We start from the raw sequence: 24,003 nt of genomic DNA on the forward strand, positions 1-24,003 counted from the left end.
TGGCACAGTTCCGGGCACATGGAAGCCTCCGGGTCACCCTGGCCTGCAGATCGAGCACTCCTGCCTAAGCCTCATTGCCTGTGAGCTTTGAGGGCTCTCAGAGCTCAGGTGGGGGACTCGGCACCCTGACCCACCCTCAGCATCCTAGCACCCCGCAGCCGGAAGGGGATGCAGCCGTAGACTGACTCGGCTTTATTTGGGGTGAGAATCTTAGGTAAAGGGATCTTCCTTTCCTGTTCTTTGCTCTTCTGACCGCCTTGCTTGTGATGTGGGAGCAAAGCAAGGTCCCACCTGGGACAGCTCCATGCGTGCAGTCAGGTGGAGTCAATCCGCAGGCACAGCCAAGGACAGTCTCCGGCCCCACCAGCCTCCATTGGATGAGATGCTCCTCCTAAAGCTCCTCAGCCTTGCTTCTCTGCAGCAGAGTCTTGTGTGTGACTCAGAGCCTGAGGTCCAGGGACGTGTGCACCTTTGGGACTTCCACTTTCTACTCTGAGTGCTCTATTTATGTCAGACGGGGTTTATAAAATGTGTGGTGAATATTGGGTAAAATGTGTATCTCATTGTTAAATTAAATGGCTAGGCAGCCTGTGTAGGGAAGCCAGGGGCTTCTCCTACCTCCTGACAGAGCCAGGTAAGACTGCACAGGCAGGAAAGAAACTCTTCAAGGGCTTGAGACACACAAAAGGCCACACCTTAAAAAACAAATGGGCACACCTATAATCCCAGGTCTTGGGAGGCTGAGGCAGGAGGATCGCTGTGAGTTTGAGGCCAACATGGGCTACAAAGTGAGTTCAAGGCCAGCCTTGCATAGTGAAACCCTATTTCAAAAAGACATTAAAAAAAAAAAAAAAGCCATACCTTGTATCTAAAAAGTCATCTATTTGGTCATTTTTTTCTTTTTACTGCCTGCCAATCATAAACCAGACATGCTACTAGGTGGGAACAGGAAGAAAACAAGATGTAATCTTTATCCTCAGAATGGCAGAGTCTGCTGGGGGGCAGAGGACCCTCCGGGCAGCTGCATCACAGCATGCGTGGGTGGGGTAGCCCATAGTGGGCTCAGGACCCTGAGTAGACAATGGACACAACAGAGCAAGGGACAGGGCACCTGGACAGGTGGCATGTGGGTGATGCACATAGATAAATTGCCCAGACTGGGCTCAAACTTGGCAACCCTCCTGCCTCAGCTGCCAGAGTGCTGGGACTACAGGAATGCCCACCACACCCAGCTTCCCCTTGTTTATCCCAAACCTAGGTATTTATCTGTTACCTGACATGGGCCAGGATGCATTCTGGGTACTGAGAGGACAGCACCAAGCGAGAAAAGGTGTGGTGCCCGAGGGTCCGGAAGCTGGCTCTTAGAGTGGTCGGGGGCACTACCTCCCACCCCCGCAGCGGGATCTTTGCTCAGAACTAGGAAGCTTGGGGCTGCAGCGTGGGCCGGGTGGGGAAGTGGTGGCAAGGTGGCTGTTGGAAGTAGAGGCACAGATGGGCCAGGCCAGAAGGGCTTTGGCGGTCACAGCAAGGAATCTGGAGTGTCCAACCCATTTCCAGACCATTAGGCAGAGGAAGAGACTTGCTCTGGTTTCTAGTTTATTAAACATGCCCTGATTGTCTGTTAGGCACCTTGTGGACATCTGGTGGGTGCTCATCAGCAGGAAGACCTGGTGAACATCCTGAGCTTTCTGAGGAGCTGCCGCGTGTTACTTCTAATTACATTATTTCTTATGGAAGACCCTCGTTTGGTACTAGTAGGTATCGGCACTCATCCCGAGTTCCCGAGGGGGTTAGTGACAAGGGCAGGGGAGTTGACTGCACCTGGAAGTAATGCCCGTAGGACCTCTAGTGAGGGGAGGAGAAGGAGCTAGCGTGACGCTGCACGTGCTGGCTTGTGTCACCATGTTGTTGACGAAATTTACAAACATGGGGAGGGAAAGAAGGGCACAGATTCCAGCGGGGAAATCTCTCATTTCTGCGTTGGCTCCATTAGTTGCACAAGCTTTTTGGGAGTCTAAATAAGGATACCAAGCATGCCATAGAATCTCTGAGTGCAGAGCTCAAGGGGGAAGGCAGGACCAGAGATAGAAGCTGGGTATCATATGCCAAAAGGTGGTAATGAAAGCCAAGGGGCCAGTGAGAAAAACCACTGAGTGAGAAAATGGAGGCTGGAACGCAGAGGGGAGGAGGAAAAGGGACTCCGGAGGTGGAGGAGAAAGCAGAGGTCGTGGAGACCCGGATGTCAGGGAACCGGCCTTGGTGAGGCCGTGGATCCAGAGTTGGTCCTCAGTGGAGCGGGAGGCATGAGGAGAGAGTGGTTTAGGCCAGTGGGGAGTTGCTGCGGCAAACGAACGGGTCTGATTGGGTCTGTGTTCCCAGCTGAGCGCCGCACCAGGCGGGCGTCGAGGGGAGGAGGTGCTGGGAGACTGCGGGGACAGCAGCAAGCAGAATCCGGAGTTTGGAAGGAGGGAAGCGCAGATTCGCATTTAAACTGCAGTGCCTGCTCCTCGGGGCCAGCTGTGGGCTCCTTTCATCCCAGGCAGGGACCCGGGCGTGGGGCGTGTGACACATGCCCCAAAGGCAAGTGTGCAGAACATCCGGCATGCAGCCTGCTCCTCTCCAATGGGCCACTAGTGTCCTAGGCTAGGAGTGGTCACTGTCACGATGCCCCTTGTGCAGCACGTATCAGATTGCACTCCCGGAAGGAAGTTCCGCAGTGCCACCCTGCCTTTCCGTGGGCAGTACAGACATCTTGCTTTGCCAACATGGAAATGCCAAGCGCCCACAGTGAGTCTCTTCCATGTCAGGGATGGGCACTTCCAGTGGGGGCTAGTTAGTTGACTCACCAAACCCAGGCATGGCCCTGTGTGGAAGCCATGGCAACAGGCCTGGGAGGCGCTGTTGGAACCATTCCTGCTGTTCCCTGCTTGTGGGCTGGTTTGCTGGTGGCCAGTCAGCCTTCTGTCCTCCTCACATGTAATGAACGCCCCCTCTTGCTTTGCAGTGACAAGGTGTGCAGTCCAGGGTATATGCACTGAGGTCCCTTTGGTGGACACACAAGAATCAAGCTGGAAGGACCCGAGCGGGGTTTGGAAGTCTCTCTCGCCCCATATTGGATCACGTATGTTCTCAAGAGCTGCTACAAGAGGCACAGGCCAGCAGCGTTTTTGTTCCCTATAAATCACACACCTCTTCCAGTAGACAGTTGCTATTACTGAGTAACCTAAGAAAATACAGGCCTACCTCCTTTATTTCTCCTTTGGCTTAATGAGTTGTATTAAACCTACTTTAATTTTGGGTGAATAGGAGCCTTTGGCGCCTGCCCACCAGTTCTTCCCAATTCGGTGTCATCATGAGTCAGGGCCACTGACAGCTCTGGCCAACCCCGTCCAAAATGGCCTGGCTCCACTCCAAGCACAACCAGGCACAACCGAGTGGCCAGCAGACAAACCCCGGGGGGAGGAAAAACTAAAGCTTAACATTAAAAGGGAAGAATCGATTCTGACTCTGAACTCCCTGCCAGAAAGCTCTGTCGTGAGAAGACGCAGGCTTTGCTCCACCTCGCTGAACCCTGCTGAAGTTCCCACTTCACAGGAAGCATCAGCCAGATCCCTTTGGGCGGCAGTGGTAATTCCATTAAACATTTCTCAGCATTTAGAAGGCATTTAGAGTCCCAGAGTTTGGAAGGCAAAGTATCAAGGTCTCCACATATTATCGTGCTTGAATTACAATGCTAAGTCTTCTATCATATTTTCCCTTTCAGAAGAGGTGGTGGACAGATTTAAAACTTACCTATACTCTACACACCCAACCTTAAGTTGTTAGGCCATTCGGTGAAGTAGAACTGTAGTGTCCCCAGGTGCTGATTACGAAGAGCTTACCCTATATAGGGAGTGTCATCATCAGTTTTTAAAATTGAGGTGGATATTTTGAAAGGAAGCCCCGAATAGATGAATTGACCTAATGCTCAATGAACAAAGATGATTTAGATTTCTTGATATTAATGAATGGTAGATTTTGACCTAGGAAAAAGATAGTCATATTTTTTTAATTTTTTAAAACAAAAACTCCACATAGAGATTTATCAGAAAAATTCTTCAGTGAAGCTTTTCTAACCAAGTTCTTAGGAGTTCCAGTACTATTAATTAACTCTTTCCCTAGACTAGAGAGTTTGGTTTATAGCTCTTAAAGAAAATGGAAAATCTAGAGATAATGGCTTTCCAATGGAGATATTAGCAGTAACTTCTCAAAAGGAGAAAATAAGATTTGAGAACTGCAATGGCTATGGACGTTTGTTACTAGAAACAGCTTAAGAGGACTCAAACATCTTATTTTTCAAACTCTCCAAAATAACAGCATCCCCTGTTACAGCAGAGTGGCACTTTGATTCCAGCCATGGAAAATGGTGCCTGAAAACGAGACCTACCAGCCTCACATTCTTCTAGGAGTGTTTTGTAGATAATGGTTAATTTTGATTTCAGAACTATTCAGCTGCACATCTCATTTTAATATGTGGTTGTCAAAAAGTCACATGAAATCCTAAAGAATTGTAAAGAAAACTGGTAACATTTGGAAACCAACAGAAGAAAAAGAGAAAGTGATACAAGAAGAACTTTAATGCCAGTCACCTGTACATCATATACAGGTTGTCTTTTCTGGGTGTATTTTTCTACAGGATCTTCGTGGACCAACAGCACTCATAGTGCGCAGTGCCTTGAGCTCTGGACAGCACCCTCAGGATCCTTGACCTTCAAGTTCCTGCTCTGCTAGTAGCTATTTGACCACAGCCAAGTCAGTGGCCTTCAACTTGGAGCTCCTATCTCCTCATCCCTAAAACAAGGGTTGAGAGAAGATTCCATCCAATGCAAAAGTCCAGTAATCTATGATGGGATTTGTGTGATGGAATTCTCTGCATGTGGCTGATGCCATGCTAGAGAGAGAACCAAGCTGTCCCACAGTGAAGGACAGCTCTCCCTCTCCTATTTCCAATGTCTACAAGTCGTTTCCTGGGTGACTCATGCATAGCAGCTTCTAGTGGTCCCTCACCCTGCTTCCTTGTCTATGTCCTTGTCCCTTGAAAGCCACAGGGACTTATCCTAGGACTCCTGCAGATGTGGAAATCCATTGATGCTCAAGTCCCTTAAGTAAAACTGCATGGAATTTGCATACAACCTATACACATCTTCCTGTATACTTCACATCATCTCTACATTGTTTACACTACCAAATACATTGCAATGTTCTGTAAATAGTTGTTGTACTGTGCTATTCAGGAAATAATGGTAAGAAAAAAAGCCTCTGTGTGTTCAGTACAGATGTACTTTTTTTCTTTAATTATTTTCACTCCTTGGTTGTGGAATCTACCAATGAGAACCCACCATGTCCAGGGCCCATGTGAAGTGTTGTCTGGTACATTTCATTAAGATGGTTCCATCCCATCCTCTACTTCCCCCAGTTTTCTATGCAATGTTGAATTTTTCTCAAGTTCTCTATGAGAAAAATCCTCATCAGGAAAGAAGAAATCAGAGTTGGAAGGGGCAATCACGGACTGAGAGGCTTGCAAGAGATCTCACCCATTTACACTGTGTTAACCTTATTTGGACCCCATTTCAAACAAGCAGACTGCCAACAACAACGAAAACCCCCAAACTTATGGCGTTTATGAGACAGCTGGAAGTCTGAACACTGAATGGACATTGGATTATAAGATAGAAACCATTAGGTAATTATTTCAGCTGTCCAGACAGTATCATAGCTGTGTTTTCACGAGTCTTTATCTTGTAAAGACACTCCCTGAAATATTCGCAGAGAAAGTGCTATGCTTGAGGAAGCTAATGACTGAGGATGTAGATGAAACATTTTTGACCATGAATTGACAGTGATGCGAATGGAGTAAGGAGTATCCAGGGGTTGATAATATTATTTGGTCCATTTCTGTGTTCATAGGTCCCATAATAAAAAAGCATAAAAATCCTAAAAGGCTTACGGGGTGGGTGGGAGCTCATCCTACTGAGGTGCCTTTGCCAGGGTGCAGGGCAGGGCTGCTTTTATAACTGCATAATCGCTGGGGGTAAATATGGAAGTTCATCAATCAGAGAGGCTCTGGCAAGGGGCAGTCTGGCAGTGGGCCCAGCTCTGTGTAGCTGCCATCCCGCCCCGAGGCCCATTTGCCCTCTATAAATAACCGTCTATATGAATGCTTTACTATTTTAACGCGCACTTGCCGCAGCTGCTGAGCATGTTTGTTTACGTAGCTACGAAACCTTCTGTAAACATCGCTATCTCAAAATTGCCCATGTGTCAGGAGCGGGCCCCCTGTAAAAATATATTTGCAGATGAGACTGGGCCAGCTCCTGGATGCCTTGGTGGCGGTGTCAGAATTTTCCAGGGTTTGATTCATTTTCAAAAATAGAATCACATGATGGGAAGGTTCTTGGGAGGTCACCGCAAATATCCCTCTGACTTTAGGCAGGGCCAAGAGGAAGCCATCCCTAGGATGTGGTCTGTCCTAGAAAGGTGTCGGTCTGTCTGCTACGAGATCCTTCAAGGCAAGAGGGTGGGCGAGGGTTGGGTCTTGCCTTGAAGGGGCTCACTTATCTTACTCTGAGATGCTGCTGGCATTGGAATACAAGGCACCACAGAGCACCCACCAGCTGGTACTGCACCCCACCCACAAGGTCAACCTATGGCAGGACACCCCGGGTCTCCAGGAGACACCAGATCGAGGTTGCCTTGTGCCCACACGATGCATGTATGGTGCCCAGGATGCCGCAGGCACTCACTGTGGAAGGGGTCCCCAATCTAGAACACTCCACAAGCCACTTAAGGTCATCAGAGACATCTGGAAAGAAATAACCAGTATGGCAGAAGCTGTTTCTTTGTCAGCTTGGGGTTGTCACGCTCCTGATTTCCAATCCAGCATCACGAGGATTACATCTTTGTGAATTTGTTTTCCTCCAGTGTGCCTTTGGTCCACATTATTTTTCCTCCAGTTTTGACACATTGAAGCTTTTTCTTCCTCCCTAACAGCCTGTTTAAGGCCCATAAACCCCAGTTGTGATTTTCATTCACAAAGAAAAAGAATTGGCTGCAGTTTAAGAGATCAACTTTGGTAGAGGTTCTGAACTGCAGGAATCTCCGGAGGAAGGGACAGACAGGAGGGGTCCCAAACACCTCAGGATCCCAGCAGTGTGTTTCCTGGAACACCCACTTCCATTTTCCAGGAATGAGAAAACTATTGGTCTCTCCCCGGCCCTTTAAAGGAAATCGATAGTGGCTGCTTATTCCAAAGGGCTGGGGTCAGAGCTTTGATGCTTTTTGCTGGCAATGGGTAAGTTTTCCCTAAGAAGGCTGAGGAAAGGTCAGTGAGTGCCTGGAGGCAAGGATTCCTGTTCATCACCAAGGAAACGCTGTTCCTCGCTCTGCAGTCTCACTCTTTCCACGCTGTCATCAGGGAGACAGGGCCGTCCAGGGAGAATTCCCACTGGGGCATCCCGAAGATGACTGCTAACTCCAGATACACTGATTTCTCGAGCTAAGGCTTTGGCTTGAGGGAGCGCAGAAAGCTCTGGGCGTGTGATTCGAAGCGGAGATCCTACCAGAGCCATCTCCTCCAGGTCCTTCCTGAGCTCGGGCACAGCTCACTGGCCTCGCTGCAGCCTATGGGGGTCTTTACAGGGTGGGTTTGATCTGAGAGACGCGAGGCGAGCAGTTGGTGAACACCGCCGGAGGCTGCAGCTCCACAGGCACCACTAGGGGGACCCAGAGTCCCTGTGCTCAGTCCAGGCTGGAGAAGTTTCGGGACTGTCAGCACAAGACAAGCTCCCTGCACAAGCGACGCCTTATTCCTCTGCCCTACACAATTAGACACCAAGATCAAGGTCCGGGTCACCGTGTTAACACCGGCAGTACTTAGTATTTTACAATAGGGTTTAAAATGCAGAAAGAAGTCTTTCAAAAATAAGGGGCTCCCTAAGTCCTGGTCTTATTCCATAGCACAGAAGGCAGCTATTGCTCTGTCAGTTTTCCTAACATAGTTTCATGCCGCAAGCACGTACCACAGTGCTGGGACTGGGTCTCGGGTGGATGTGAAATAAACATGCACTGACCCCTCAGAAGTCATGGAGGATGGAGTCCAGAACTCCCCACCATACCCCAACCTGAGGTGCCTGACTTCCTTATACAAAATGGCCCAGTATACTCCTGAGATCCAAGATTCCTTAGAACACCTAATACCCTGCAAATACGATGTAAACAGTTTTCTGTATGGTTTAAGAAATAATGACAAGAAAAAAAGCCAGCAAATGCTCAACACAGATATGTTCAAGAAATGCTTTGGCTCTGTGGTGGAGAGCTTTGGCTCGAGGGAGCGCAGAAAGCTCCGGGCGTGAGATTCAAAGCTGAGATCCTACCACAGCCATCTCCTCCAGGTCCTTCCTGAGCTCAGACACCGGAACAAGATCTGCACACTGGCCTTCCTGCGTCCTATGGGGGTCTTTGCAGGGAGGGTCTGATTGAAGAGCCGCGTAGCTGGTTGAACTTGAGGATGTGGAATCCGCGGGTGCCCTTCCAAGGAGCCCGAGGGCTGACAGTGTGCTGTGATTATTTAAGGTCAGGTTGCTTTTGTGGAAAGGAAATTGCTCCCATCACTGAGCTCCTTGCAGTCCTTTACTTTTCCCAGAACTTGTTGCAAAAATGTACAGCACCATAAGAGAAATTTAGTAGAGGCTGTGGCTTTGCCTCTTGCTACAGGGAGACAGAAACATGAGACCAGGACTGTCCTTTGAAAGGGGTGGCTGAGGTTGGGGGACTCGGTTCAGGTTGATGCAGACGCTGGGTCTGTCTTGTAAACAAGGATTTTCAGGTGCTGTAAGCCAACCAGAGCCTCAGGTTAAAGTCTTAAAAACATGGGACAGACGGTAAACAAGAGATATGACTAGTGAGAACTGAGGACAGTAAAGGCAGGAATGATTTCGAGTTCTGTTTATGCTCTTCCTGGAAGGCATTACTGTTAGCTTGAGTCAAGTTTATGGCTCTGCTCTGTTTTGTGGGGTCTCACAGATAAATATGGGCAGAACTTTTTTTTGGCTGTTGGGCTGTGGAACAAGTATAAAGTTCAGGTGTGAGTGAAGACTTCAACAAAAGCAGACTGTTTTCTCTGTGCTGGGAACAGATCAGCGCTCTTCAAACACACCCACGATGTGCCATTAACAACAGAAGGGTCAGCGCATGGACCATTAATATTTTTCTTTTCTGCTAGAGCTGTTCTGTTTATTTTGAGCCAAGGTCTCACTATGTAGTTGAGGCTGGCCTTGAACTCACTATGTAGTGCAGGCTGGCCTAAACTTGTAGCGATTCTCCTGCTCCTGCCTCCCAAGTGCTGGGATTATAGGCATGTGCTATCACGCCTGGATGGAGTTTTTTTGTAAACTGGATCTGCAATATAACATCTACAGGGATTTTGCAAATAGAATGTGGAGAGAGGCTGGGATACCCAGTATAGAAATGAACCAATGCTATATGTCTTATAAATAGCTCTCAAAGAAAGGCCAAAATTGCATTTTTATTAAAAGCAATTTGTTAGGCTGTTTTGACATCATATTTTCTTTTTGTTTGTTTTTTTTTCTGGTACTGGGAATTGAACTCATGACCTCATGCTTGCGAGGTAGGTGCTGTGCTGCTGAGCTAAATCCCAGCCCCTGTTAGGCTGTTTTGAATGGCATAACTTCTTTATCACGGTTTGGTAGTGCCACAAGTATTTAAATTAATGTTTTAAACCCATTTAACAAGTGCTTTAAGGACAGATCAAATTTTAATTTAAGTAAATATTTGGAAATTTAAAATATATAAGGTGCGGGGCTGGGGATTTAGCTCAGCGGCCAAGCGCCTGCCTGGCAAGCGCAAGGTCGTGAGTTCGGTTCCCGGTACCGGAGAAAAAACAAAAAACAAAAAACAAAACAAAACAAAAAAATGTATATATAAGGTGCTCTTTTTCACTGAGCATTCATTCATTTTCTAAGGGCATCCTAAAAGCTCAGTGGTTAGACTTCTTGGTGAATACACTTCAGATTATAAGACACACAGACATACCATTTCCTGAAGCAGGGACAGTGTCCATATCCTGTGTCGTGTAGTAAGTAAGACCATCTGACCGTTTAAAATGAGCATTTAACCCACAGATAACTCAGGACTGAGCCTGTCTTACCTGTGGCTTCCACCATTCCTTCTAAGATGACCACAATTTCCAGTTCCTCTTTAGGCAGCTGGGCTTTGGAGATCTCCCAGAAAGGACTCTGTTGGTTAATTTCGTGGCTAATGATCAGCGGTGACACCAGAAACAGCCGGTCGTCCCCCGTGTAGTACCCCACGTTGATGTCCGTCTGGTTCAGGGGGATGAACTCCCCTTCCGAAGTCTGTTTGGATTTGATCAGCTTGGCCCTGATGGAGGCCTCCACAATGTGGGAATTCCTAAGGTCCCCCACCCGGAACATCAGGCACAGTTTCCCATCCCGCATGGAGATCACCGCATGCGTGGAAAAGACCAGGGTCTCTGCCCTCTTCTTGGGTTGTGATATTTTTACAAACATGCATCCCACCATGAATGCATTGACAATGGATCCCAGCACAGACTGGATTAAGAGGAGAATAATTCCCTCTGGGCACTTATCCGTGATGACCCGGTAGCCATACCCAATGGTGGTTTCTGTCTCTATGGAGAATAAAAAAGCAGAGACGAACCCGTTGAGGTTGGTGACACAGGGAGTCCATGAGGAGTCCTCTATGTGGTCCATGTCTCCTCGGATGTAGGCGATTAGCCACCAGATCATTCCAAAAAAGAGCCATGTCACTGTGTAAACCATGACGAAGATGAGCAGGTTGAACCTCCACTTGAGGTCTACCAAGGTGGTGAAGATGTCGGTCAGGTAGCGGTAGGTCTCCCGCACGTTGCCGTGGTGTACATTGCACTTCCCATCTTTCCTCACGTACCTCTGGATTTTCCTTTTGGTCCGGTCCCGGCTGATGTGTCTCGGCAGGTCGTCTCTGGCCTGCTTAGGCAACTTTGGCTGGTGAATGGCCACGGGGCTCTCCACATCCTGATCCATGGAGTCGCCCTCCAGGACGTTAGCTGGTGGTTTGAGGAAGAGAAAAGAAAAACAGGATGAAACGCTTCTCTTTGGGAACAACAGAACTGCACACATTGTAAATGACAGTGAAACCGCATACCAGGTATGTAGCTGTGAACAGGGTGAACAAAGGCACGTTTATTGGATGCCATCTGGTTGGGCCTCTGGCCGGCTTGCAGGATTGTGAATCATGATCTAGCTTGTGCAAGTCCATCCCCACCCGGCCCAAAAGGCTGGAACTCCCTGCTGTGACAGTCTCTCTCTGATAGCAGCTTCCACTGAGTGAGTTCTGATGGCCAGATGCTTGTCCCCTGTCTGAGATGCTATGGCATAGGAGAGGCAACGGGCTTCTCAAAGAGGACCTCCTGGGGTTGTGAGGGGCTTGGCTCCCCCACTTAGCCACAGTTGGCTCTTTGACCTACTGCTGTGAGCTAAACCGTGTCCCTCACCCACAGGTTAGAGGCGCAACCTCCCGTGTGATTGTGTTTGGAGGTGGAGGCTTTTAGGGAGATAAGTGCGGGTTGAGAAAGTGGGCCTCTACTCTAAAAGGATGCATGCCCTTAGAAGAGGAAGAAGAGACCTTGGGTGGACCTATGCAAAGCGGAGGTCATGTGAGACGCAGTGGGAAAGCAGCCATGTGCAACCCAAGAAGAAAGGCCAGAAACCAATCCTCTTGGATTTTGGCTTCCAGAACAGAACTGAAAAAATAAATGTCTGTTGTTTAAGCCATCCAGTATGTGGAAGCCATTTACCAAATAAATGCTCGCTAGCCCAGTTCACAAGGTTGCTATGAGGTTAAACAAAACCACATATGTGACATGTGCTTGTGTGAAATGACAGGCAATAAATACCTTTAGTAATAAATTGTTCCCCTTTAATTTTTAGGGTAAGAATTTTGAGCAGGATTTTTACATGTTAATTGGGACTTAAACATTTTCTACTTTTTGTTGGGAAATATGCATATGTTGTACTGTAACGATTGATTCAATACCAAGGTTGAAAAAATGGGTAAAGAAATGAAGAAATGTGCTTTCTCTTTTTGTATGTTCTCACATTTGATTTGGTTTCTGCCTCAACATGTAGCGCCTGCAATTTGGGGCGTGGTTATTTTCTTTCTGATGGTCATCAAGATAAATCCTGGCCATAATTGTTAGTTAACGGTGCATTAGGAAAGCTCCCTTAGAATATGAGTGCAAAGGGAACTTTCTGACTGATTCTGCTATTAAATGTGTATAAGCCACTGTATGAAATTACTTGTCTAGCCAATAATTTTAGGGCTTCTAAAAGTTTTAGAAGCAGTTCCTTCCTCCATGCTCTCATTCCTTTGCCTGTGCTCTGCGTCAACTCTGCAGTAACCATGCTCTTTGTTGATTAAAGGAGAAAGGACATCTGGTGATAGCGCATTCTTTACACATGAAGACAACGGCCAGGGGTGAGACTAGAAAGGTACCAAGTCATCTTGCAAATCAATTGCATTGATCTATTCTTATGTTTCAGCCCAAGGGACAGAAGGCATCTGGGCTGCAGGGTCTGCGGTGTGGTTTGATAGCTTGGACTTTTAGATCTTTGCTGTCAACAGCCTGCATTTGTAAATGGATAAATCCTTAGAAGAGATGTCCAGGCAGGAGAGGAAGAGAGCAGAGACGGGCTGCAGGCAGGAGGGGTATGCGGATAGAGGGTCCTCTCCCTGCCCACTGCCAGCACCCCTACGGGACGGGTGTTTTCGATCCTGCATAGTCACGCCCAAGCTCCCACTCCTAATTCTGCCCTAAATTGTCTCTAAACAGGTGTCCTCCCACAGTGACTACCGGGGCCCAGCTCTGCGAGGCTGGGGAGGCCTTGTCTGCAGAGTCTGAGGCATCCTACAGGCCGAGGCCATACCTGGCCTTCTCAGGTCTGAGAGTGCAAAGCCACCCTGAGCTTATGCTTCTCTGATTCCTTAAGCGAGAGAAGAATATTTGTTAGATTAACTGCTTCTTGACAGTCTTCACCAATATTTCCTGTTTTAAAAAATAGTAGGGAGGAAATCTTGTCCCTGTCTCCCTTCTACCTGCAGGGTGAAGCTGTTTTCCTCTCATTTTCTGGTTCAACTGCAAACTTGAAGCTGCAGGCGTCTGTCTGTCTGGGCTGGAGGAACCTGTCTAAAAGGCTAAAGAATGAGTGGTGATGGCACACTGGGCAGCCTGGGGGCGCTACCTGCAGGTGCCCAGCCCCATTCCTCGTGTGCGTGTGTGCACGTGTGTGTGTGTGTGTGTGTGTGTGCATGTGTGTGTGTGCTGACCATGTCCCATCCTCTTTGCACTCAGAGTGGCCACCTGACCGACTCCTGGCCCATCAGGAGTGGGACATGTCTTTCTTTGCCGAAGTCCAAAACACTGTCTGTGCCCCCTCTGTACTCCTTTGTCCCCTGCTGTGGGGGATACTGGGATCAAGAGGTGAAGAACCTGGGGCAGTGTCTGTCTAGAAGCCAGGGCTGACCGAGAAGGGACAAGCAGAGGCTTTTGAGAAAACACACATGGGAGGAAATGGCAGAGAAGAAGAGGCCGGCACCGCTGGAGATGGGCAGTCAGCCGGGAGGAGAGGGTTGGGAGTGGGGAGGGCTGGGTGTGTGGCCACGACAGAGAGGAGTGCAGTGCTTCCTGACTGTGTCGAGTCTCAGCAGGACCCCTGGGCAAGGAGCAAGGGCCATGGTAGGTGCCAGCCACGGGCAGTGCCTCCTCTTCAGGCTGACCTTGAACTTACTATGGTAGCCCAGGCTGGCCTTGAACTCACAGTGATCCTCCTGAGTGCTGGGATTACAGCACCACCATGCTTGACCAACTGAGGACACCTTGTTACCCCCCTCTCTCCTCTGCAAGAACATTCCTGACCCTCAGCCGCCATGTGCAGTGGCCGTGTGGCTGCCCGACACCTCCAGCGTCCTGCAGGGAGTTTAACGACAGAGAAAGCAGAGGAGCGGATGTGCCCTGCTAACGGGAAGTGCTGGGTGGATGTGCAAAGGGGCAAGAGGAATGGGCCAGAGTCTGGGTCACTGTTTTGACTTGAGAGTTGCTTCTTTAGATTTTGGCTCAGCATTGGCACAGGCCTGTGAAGAAGGCTGAGGTTTTGAATTTCTTCCCTTCTCTCTCGGGCTTTTTTCTTTCTTTTTGATCTCTGTCTCTGATAGAAAGCTGGTGAGCTTAGAAAGCAGTAGCTAAGGTATGAGAGCCTAGTGCTGAAATCTGACTTGTAAGAAGGAACAACGACATGGCCCCAGGCTGCAAGGAGCCTGGTTCCCCAGATCAGTGGAACCGTGTCGCTGTCGCCTTTGAGGTGCGCTCTTGCTGCAGGGAGGGCACCTCAGAACCCTGGTAGGTGTTCAGGTCTCCTCGATGAAAAGCCCAGTATTTCAACCTGTGTACGGATTCTGCAGGAAAAACATCCAGAAGCCAAGAAGGGCTCGGATAACACTTTTAGATGTTTTAGTATCAAGTGGAAGAACTGAGAGAAGCGGGACAGACCCTAAAGGCACGTGAGAAGTCCACACTTGGAAGGAAGAGGACCCACACGTGAGCAGGCAGTTCTGAGTGGGAGGGGGCTGGCGTGATTTCAACTATTCTGCTGACCATCCTTATTTTCCCAAATTTTCTGGAATGATTTATGATTAGTCTATAATCAGAAGGAGAAGAAGAAGAAGGAGAAGGAGGAGAACAAGAAGGAGAAGGAAAAGAAGGAGAAAAACAGGAATTTTCAAATGACACACTGATACACCTTTCTGATGTCTGATTTAAAACTTTTATCACACCAGAAGCTAAGCAAAGTATTTGATCTGAAGGCATCTCATCCCATAGGCCTGGTAATTCAAAAACAGACACTTGTTTGACCTGAGTCCAGGAAAATTGTCAATAAACTCTGCAGGACCCTTGTCTAGACTGTTAGCAAGGAGAGGTGGAAATGCAGAATACGTGTGTGTGTGTGTGTGTGTGTGTGTGTGTGTGTGTCTGTGTGTCTGTGTCTGTGTGGCCACTGAGGGCAGGGCACACAGGGCAGGGTGAGTCACTGTCCCTGTGGTGGGCTGGCTGGACCCAGAAATAGAGAGAGTCAGGGAGCCTGGGGTTCTCAGGAGGCTGTCACAGAGACCTGCAAGAAGGGGACAGATGCGACCTTCCTGTGGTGCTGAGTTCAATTTCAGTGGTCCTGACAGAGCCCTTAGGCACCCTTAAGACACAAAACATGGCTTCTTCCTCATCAAAGATGAGCAATGCATGGTAAGAAACGCACAGAATGGGACACAATATTTTCCAATCATATATCTGATGCAGGATTAATAGCCAACATATATAAAGAACTCCTGCAAATTAAAAAAACACAACCTACACAGAAATAGGCAAAAGACTAAGTAGATATTTCTCCAAAGAAGACACACAAGTGGCCAACAAGCCCATCCATGAAAAGATGTTCTACATCACTCTCCATTAGTAAAATGCAAATCAAAAACCATAATGAGAAACCAATTCATACCCAAAGGGATGACTATTACAAAAAATAAAAAGAAAGGAAAAAAAACAAGTGTTAGTGAGACATAGGGAAATTGGAACACTGGTGCTTTGCCAGTAAGAATATAAACATGGTACAGCCACTACGCAAGACAGTATATTGATTTCTCAAGACGTTAGAATCATCACTTCTAGGTGCACACCTGAAAGAACTGAAAGCAGAACCTGAAGTAGATGCTGGCATACCAATGTCCATAAAAGTATTATTCACAGTTTATACATAACATTGGAATATTATGCAACTTTAAAAAGGAAGGAAATTTTGACACATGCTACAGTATGGATGAACCCTGAAGACATTATGCTAAGCGAAATAAAACACACAAAAGGGCAAGTATATGATACTACTTATGAGGAGCCTAGAATGGAGTGCATTCACAGAGTTGGAATGTAGAATAGTTCTCCAGCGCTGGGAAAAAGGAAATGGACAGTTGTTTGTTTGGGGTCATAAAAAGTTCTGGAAATGGGAAGTGGTGATGATTCCACCGTATTATGAATGCACTCAATGTCATTGCACTGTACACTTCAAATAGTTAAAAAGGTGTAATTTATGCATGCTTCACCACAATATGACCCACTCAAACAGTTCTCATGCTACTGAGAGTCCCTGGATGATTTACCAGATATGGTTTACTTTTCTTTTACTTCTTTCTTTTTCTACCCCTCCCTCTCCCTAAATTAACACAACATTGTAACTTCATTCTAGCACTTATCAGAGGGGAAATTTAAAATGAGGGACTTCTTGCTGTATGAGATTAATTACTAAGTTCCCAGAAGGTTTCTTGGGAAGCAATTTCCCATGGTCAGAAGTATGCAATGAGTTAAAACACAAAGTAAAAACAGAGGCAAGGTGCCAGGTATGGTGGCACGCACCTGCAATCCCAGCACCTGGGAGGCTGAAGCAGGAGGATTGCTGTGAGTTCAAGGCCAGCCTGAGCTACATAGTGAGTTCAAGGCCAGCCTGAATTGCATAGCAAGACCTTGTCTCAAAACAGACAAACAAACCAAAACAATAACAAAAACTCCCTAAAAACACTTGCACCAAAAGCATCAAAAACAAAAACAAACAAAGAAACAAAAAGCCAGTGGCAAGTAAAGCACACTGGGCTGGTTATCAGCAAGATCACACCTAAGTGTCTTGGGTGGATGGCAGGATGGGTTTGCTCAAGGATATGGTCAGTGAGTGCACAATTCTTGCTGCACACAGCCTGGGGGACAGGTGACAAGTACGGACAGCAGCAAGGGACCATCTCGAAGGCATGACGTAGCTTTGGTTGGGACAGCAGCGATTCTGTGCTGCTGGAAGAGGAGGCACAGGGAGGGAGTGGAGACACATGGGCCAGAGACGAGGACTACACAGGGGTGACTCCTCTGCCCTAGGCTAAGCAGGTAGCTTTGAAGAGGGCCAGTGATACCATCGAATAGTTTATGTGTTGGGAATCTAGAGCATAGATTAGCAGCAAAGGCTGACAAAGCTTCCTGTGAAAGGGCCAGACAGTAAATATTTTAGGCATTTCAATCAATGTTGATCTCTCTGCATAGCTTTCTTCCTGGTTAAAAAACCTTCTTGGAAGCCTTAAAAGAGGAAAACTGCCCTCACCCGCAAAGAGTCTACCGGTGGTTGCCCTGGCTCAGGGGCCTTAGGCTGCCAAGCTGGGTGTAGAAGCACGGACGCCAGCAAGAACCAGGGGCTAGGGGCTGGTTCAGGGGGCAGCTTGGGGTAGGAGGAGGAAGAGGTGGCCGTGGGTTGGCATAGGAGCTGGCGTGCCTGGAAGCCGTGCGGGTGCGGCTGGCTGGGTTTCGAGTCTGCAGACACCGGGTGGGCGCTCCTGTGGGCATGAGACCCGTGGGGCTGGGGCTGAGGGCTGGCCTGGCTGGGACCCAGGATTCAGAAGTTACCAGGTCACTTCGGTGGAGAGAAAGCTGTAATATGGGAATGCATGTGCGTTCCAGCGGATTTGTGTGTGTGTGTGTGTGTGTGTGCAGAGCAAGGAGAGAATAAAGAAGAGAATATGGAGAAGAGTATCTAGAGACTGGAATACATCTACATTAAGACCCCAGAAGCCAAGGCGAAGCCAGAGGAGGGGTGGAGAAAGGGATTTGGATAAGGGAAGGTGGTGGAGAGATCCCCGGGCAGGAAGCCATGAGAGCCAGTGTGGGCGGGGCTTGGGGTCGTGGGCGGGGCTCAGCAGCCGCGTGGGCGGGGCTTGGGAGTCCGTCAGGCCCCAGGTGTCACAGGGGCGGAGCCCAGGGTGCACCAAGCAGGGTCCTCATCCCCAGGTGCGGTGGACAACTCGTGGCCCACTTGGAAGAAAAATGATGTGACGAGTCCTTTATCCCTTATGTCACAGTAAATTCCAAGCAGGAGTTCAAATGCAAAAATAAAACCGCAGAAGTAGAAGATATATTTTTAAAAGTAATCCCTAGTTGAGAAAGCCTTTTTTAAAGACATGACAGAAATCCAGAAACTATTTAAAAAGACTGATATATTTTTTTTGACAATCTATGAAATTTAAATGCGTGGATAAAGAAAGTAAGAAGTTAAACCAGGAAAAACACATTTGGGAAATGTGACATGTATGTTCCCCATTTACAAAAGTAATAAGTAGCCTGATAGAAAACGATCAGAGAAAATGAGTAAGCAGTTTCTGAGGGAAGAAATGCACGTAGCTAAAAAATAGGAAAAGACAACTAAGAGCATTGCAAATAAAGTCATGTTTTACCCTAAGAGTAGCAAAATTAAAGACCTACAGCAACTGCAGCATGCAGGGGCTGGGGTTTTTAAGGCATAGGTTTAACAGTGCATTAAATAACAGTCTTCCAAGAAGCCAGGGGAATGGTAGGTGCATCACTTAGCAGAGTATGTACCTTGGGTTAGTAATTCAGGGTCTAGACCGGTATTCTGAGGAATTACTTTCGCAAATGCTCATAAACCATGTAGGTAGGGGATGTCCTACAGTTTCTTCCACAGAACTGAAAAATTCACTGCAGTGTCCAAGCTCAGAGCCCGATGAGACATACTGCTGTAGCCACAATCCGAGGAGTGTGCTGTGGTCATTAAAAATGATTTTTCAGTCACCTGAGCTCTTCCACACGCTGCAAAGACCACCTTTGCCAGGAGGCTTTCATTTAACATTGCTACCGCTGTGTGGTCACCCTGCTTTGCACTGCTCTTGGCTTCTGTTTGGGTCTCCATTGTAGAAATTATGTACTGTAGCTGTTTTCTCTCTCTGCCCCTGTCAGACGGGTGAGTGTCCAACTGTACCTCTACCTGTTTATTCACTGATGGAGCCCAGACCCCAGGAACAGCACTTGCTACACATAGGCAGGCCCCCAGCACCTATGACTGAGTGTGTGTGTGTGTGTTGGTGACCCAGGGAATCAATCTGTATGGTAGGGTTAAGGGGAAAAGCAGAATTAGCAACATATGGTCTACTTTGCATATATCGCTTTCTTACAGTCGTGTGGGTATGCTTGTGAGTGTGTGTGTGTGTGTGTGTGTGTAAGAACGTTCTCCAAAATATAATTTTTAATCCATCTCTGGGTTGTAAGTTTGTGTGGGTGTTTTTGCTTTCTTTTTCAATTTTTCTATATTTAAATTTTCCCTTAATATGTTCCTATCATCTAAAAACCCAGCAGGAAATGAAAAGCTATTTCTGTTTTGCAAAACCTAGTGCAATTCAGAGAGGTACTGAAGGGGGTACCTGGAAATGGGGCTGCTGTGCCCTGGAGGAGGAGCAGCTCCCCCAGTCCAGGTCCACCTGCAGCCTCGATCGCGACCTTGTTTGGGACTAGGGCCCGTGCAGATGCAGTTGGGGTTAGGACCAAGCCGAGACCATACTGGGTTGGGTGGGGCCCCCAGCCTGCCGAGACACCCTCTCAGACACAGAGGAGAACAGGGTGTGGCGACAGAGGCAGGACTGCCCCGGGGAGACGGCCGCCACTGAGCTGGGAGGGACGGAGAAGGGGCGGAGAAGGATTCTCGGCTTCCGAGAGGAGCGTGGCCCTGCTGATGCCCGACTTTGAGCGCTGACGCCCGGAAATTGTGAGAGAGTGCAGTTCTGTTCCTCTGAGCTTCCCGGCTCATAATGACTTGCCCTGGTAGCTCCTGAAACCAACCCAGGGATGACCCAGGCGGAAGTGGTGTCCCTGGAGTCTCAGGGCGGGCTGCAGCGGGCTAAGGCGCGATTAGTCTGTGGCGGAGCGAGGACAGCGTGCGCTGATGGTGGATTTAAAAGCAGAGAGAGCTGGAGGGGGAGATGGTCGGAGCAGGGACTCACCTGCGTGTGTGTACATGTGTGTTGTGCATGTGTGTGCATCTATGCTTGTGGGTGCAGGGGCGCGTGGGTGCATGTGTGTGTGTGAGTGCCTCGGCCATGAGCATGTGAACTCGGAGAGTTTTGAGTCTAGTTCCCTGCTGAGAAGGAGCCCGAGGAGAGACCCGGCAGGACAAGGAAGGGATAGGCGCCGGGGTAAAGCGTGGGCGGCAGAGAAGTCTCCAGGAAACCCGGCTGAGGGCACAGGAGGAGCACGGATACCCGCAGCAGAGAGAAGCAGGAGCGCGTGGGAGGGAGGGGAAGCGATGCTGGGATATTTCCTCAGGCTTTGTGACATGAAGGAGCCGCCGACTGGCTCATTTTTGAGATTCATTGCATTGGTCCTGCGTGGCGCGGTGCAAATTACTGAGCTCAGCGCAACTGCAGGTCCGGCAACGCTTTCCCCCTTCAGAGTCAAGCATGCACGAATGCCGCTTGCACACCCGTGTTCACAGTAGCATTAGTCACAGTGGCCGAAAGGGGGGAGCAACCCAAGTGCGCACGCACAGATGCACAGCAACAAAATGTACTTTATACACACAGGGGAGCATTACTCAATCTGAAAGAGGGAAGCAATTCTGATGCATGCTACAAAATGAGTGAAACTTGAGGGGTTGTGCTAAGTGAAATAAACCAGATCCAAAGTAACAACTGTGACACAATCTACTTTCACCAGAACCACAGATATTTAGAAGCATTAAGAACCTGGCAGGTCCGCCTTGACCAGCTGTGCAGGTTGCCCACTAGACAAGTATGTGTGATGGTGGCAGCTGGGAGGCTGAAATCTAGCGTATGCCTTGTTTTTTTTTCTTGGTATTGGGGATTGAACCTGGGGCTTTTACACTGAGCTACATCCCCAGCCCCTTCTTATTTTTTATTTTGAGATAGGGTCTTGCTAAGTCTGGAAGCTGCCCAGAATGGATTTAAATTTGCCACTTTCCTGGCTCAGCCTCCTAAAGTGCTGGGATGTGCCATTCTTTTTGAGTGGGGCCCAAGGCAGCCAGCTGACTTCTTGGAGGCAGAACAGAGTTTTCCACAGCACCCTGGGGTCGCAGCCTGTGTCTTCCCTGCGTTCTCTGGGGGGGTGGCTCTGGTGGCCTCTTCTCTCCCTTAACAATCTTGGGCTCGGCGATTTCCTCCCAAGACCAAGAATTACTCTAGTGCAGGGCGCGGAGATGGCCAGACCTGGGGGCTCGGTTCTGTGACTCACTGGTCAAGGGATCTGGAACCTTGGGACTCTGATGTGCACAAGGGGTGAGGTGCCCAGCGAGCTGGGCTGCTGGGAAGATTGAGTGATGTAAAGTGCTTGGAGAGGCCCAGCCTGGGGATGAGCGGACGGAGGAGCAGGTGGGCTGGATTGGGATCCTGCTCCTCCAGCCCCAACCTGGGGCCTTCCTTTGGGCCATGTCCGCCTCGGAACCTCCGCCTCTCCACTTGTAAAAGGAGAACCCAACGACCGACCTCGAGGAAGCCCTGAGTCATGTGAGCGTAGCCCCCGGTACATGGCGAGCGTGGGACACATGGCAGCAGTTTCGACGGTGTCCGGGTCAGAGGAGGGACACCATTTGTAAGTATAATAACCACTATTTTTATAAGCTCAGCATTGTCCTGGAAACTGTGTGAAATCCAGAAACAGCCTAGGACGCAGATGGATCTGCCCATCTGGAGGCGCAGGCTGCCTGGTGACATAGAACCTGCGCGCTGTCCCAGATCCACGTGTGGCTTCGTTGCATGCCGTGGCCAGACAGCAAGGATGTTCTGGAGCCCTGGGGACTGAGGCCAGCAAGGCTGGACAATGGGGCCGAAGCTTCACGAAAGACGTGGGGAGAGACTGTGCCCTGAGGAGTGAAGAGAAGGAGGCCAACTTTTCCGGGACGCCTGCTCTGTGTCCAGGACTGAGAGGGCGCTGCAGCCCACAGGGGGAGAGCTGACCATCTATAGCTGAGGTGGGGAGGGTGTGGGGCTCAGTCTAGGCGGAAGCTGACACATCTAATTTGGCAGGGAAAGGATGTAGGGTTCGGGCAGGTGGCCTGACTCTGAAGCTCATATGCTTTCCCTTCTTAATCAAGAACAGAAGAGAGGGAGTGTGTGTGTGCATGTGTGTTCATGCGTGTGCGTGTGCGCATACGTGTGTGCATCGTGACGAAGACTGAGGAACACGAAGAGGAATGTGGCCTCCCTTGCGTGTAAGTGGGGTGAAGTACCTACCCCAACGGAGCAGAAGTGGGAAGCACGGAGTGGTGGATTTGAGCCGGATGTGCCTGGGATAGGGGTCACGCTAGGATGAGGATGGTGGAGACGGGGAAGACACAGGTTAAAAGAGAGGACTTTCTAGGTCTTAATGTTGGAATAAAAACCTAGCAAGGAGGGAAGTCATGGTGTTTTCTACAATTCTACATTAGGAGGGAAACTGCCATTGAAGGGTAACGTGAACCCCTTCTTTGTGCAGCTACCAAGTGTTGCTGTTTACCCCCACCCTCGAGAGGTCTGTGGGATTCCCTGCACCGCTGAATGGAGAGGTAGTATCCCTTGCCTGGCCCAAGGTGACAGAGCTGGGCCGTGTGTGGCCCAGGACATGTGTGCCTGTAAGTCTCTAGCACTTTCCACCGTCACTGGGCACAGAGACGGGAAGCAGCCAGGCATGGAAGGGGATGGGTGGACTGTCCCTGAGAGTGCATTAGAGGGATCACTGGAGAACTGAGAGCACGGGACACCAAGGAACCCCGAAAGCTGGTTTCCCGTGTGGAGCCAGAGCCATGGCCATGCTGGAGCAGAAGAGACCAGATCTCCTGGGGGTTGGGAGGGAACAGACTGAAGGTCCACACACCGCCCTCGGAGGGAAGACCAGCCCCTCTCTGCTGGGGAGGGCACAGTGCTGGCCTGGCGGGTCCCGGGGCCCCGGCAGGATGGAGACTTCGTTTCAGGGCAACAGCCAATCAGCCCCCGGGTGAGGCTGGTTTTCCAGCCATGAGGAGGGCAGAGAGGCTGAGAAAGCGATTTCCTGGTTTCCCTGCTAGAGCTGAGACCTAAGACCCCGACCCCAGGCTCTGGCACTGTGCACAGCCAGCTCTCCTCAAAGGGCGCTTGCTGGGGGAGCAAGGGGGTCCCTCGGCACATCCCATCTCCCTTGGACCCAGTGGGCACAGCGGTGTCCCCCTTGATTTTCTGAATCCTCATGACAGAGGAAAGAAAAGCCTGGCGTTTAGGCTGAGTTCCAATTTGAGAGAATGTTCCAGCCCATTTCCCGAAGACCCTTTCTGGTGAAGAAGTCTAGCGAGTGGAAAATTGAATTTCATTTCCTGGGAATCCCTCTCCTGGGACCGCAGGAGATGCAGGAACTGGGGTTCTGAGGGACAAGACAGGGTCCTGGGTAGTGTCCTTGGAGCACTGGCCACGTAACTGAGAGCTCTGGGTAAAGTGACCCCACAACTGGGCACCTGATACCAGCAAAACCAAGGGGTGTCTTGCATGCATTTGGGTAATTTTCCCTGTTCCAACAAGGTCTGTTTAATTCTGCCAGAAAAAGTTCATCTCCCTGCTCCATTTGCCCCCTGGGCTTCACCTCTGATGCCCCGTATCACTTAACTTTCCCCTGGCACTCGAAGGGTCTGCATTTTAAACAGGTTAACGCTCATTTCCTCTTGCACAAAGGCTGTCTCCTGGATTGTATCTCAGTGATTGTGCTAATGCCTACGTCAATAAAACAGAATTACTTTTACTTTGGTGTGGTTTCAGCTCCTGGCCACATTGGCTTGAAATGCAAAATGCCTACATTTTGCACCTCGTTAAAATCCTGTTGTTTTGGGGAAATCTGCAGCTGGTATTTCAGGGTCTCTGGAAGAAAAACCTACTCTTGCAATCACAGGGGTGGCTGTGGCAGCTCCCAGAAATGGGGGTTTCCTTCGCCTGGGTGCGTGAGTGGAAAAGCACAGACCGGATTTGGGGGCTGAAGACAATCAGCCCCTTGGTGCCTGATGTCTCTACATCTTAGGGCTCTTCCAAGCCCTGTTTATGGGCAGATTATTCAAC

General features: G+C 49.2%; 1 protein-coding gene across 1 annotated transcript in view; it reads right to left on the reverse strand.

Annotated features, from left to right (window-relative positions):
• The window catches only part of Kcnj6 (potassium channel, inwardly rectifying subfamily J, member 6), a 253,137-nt gene that overhangs the window by 57,532 nt on the left and 171,602 nt on the right, over nt 1–24,003 (reverse strand). Inside the window, exon 3 of the mRNA XM_005375756.2 lies at nt 10,205–11,125. Coding sequence (XP_005375813.1) covers nt 10,205–11,125 — 921 coding nt within the window. The remainder of the gene's footprint in view (nt 1–10,204; nt 11,126–24,003) is intronic.

The sequence above is a fragment of the Chinchilla lanigera genome, unplaced genomic scaffold, assembly GCF_000276665.1.
Source record: "Chinchilla lanigera isolate Chin_1 unplaced genomic scaffold, ChiLan1.0 scaffold00006, whole genome shotgun sequence".
Classification (NCBI taxonomy): Eukaryota; Metazoa; Chordata; class Mammalia; order Rodentia; family Chinchillidae; genus Chinchilla; species Chinchilla lanigera.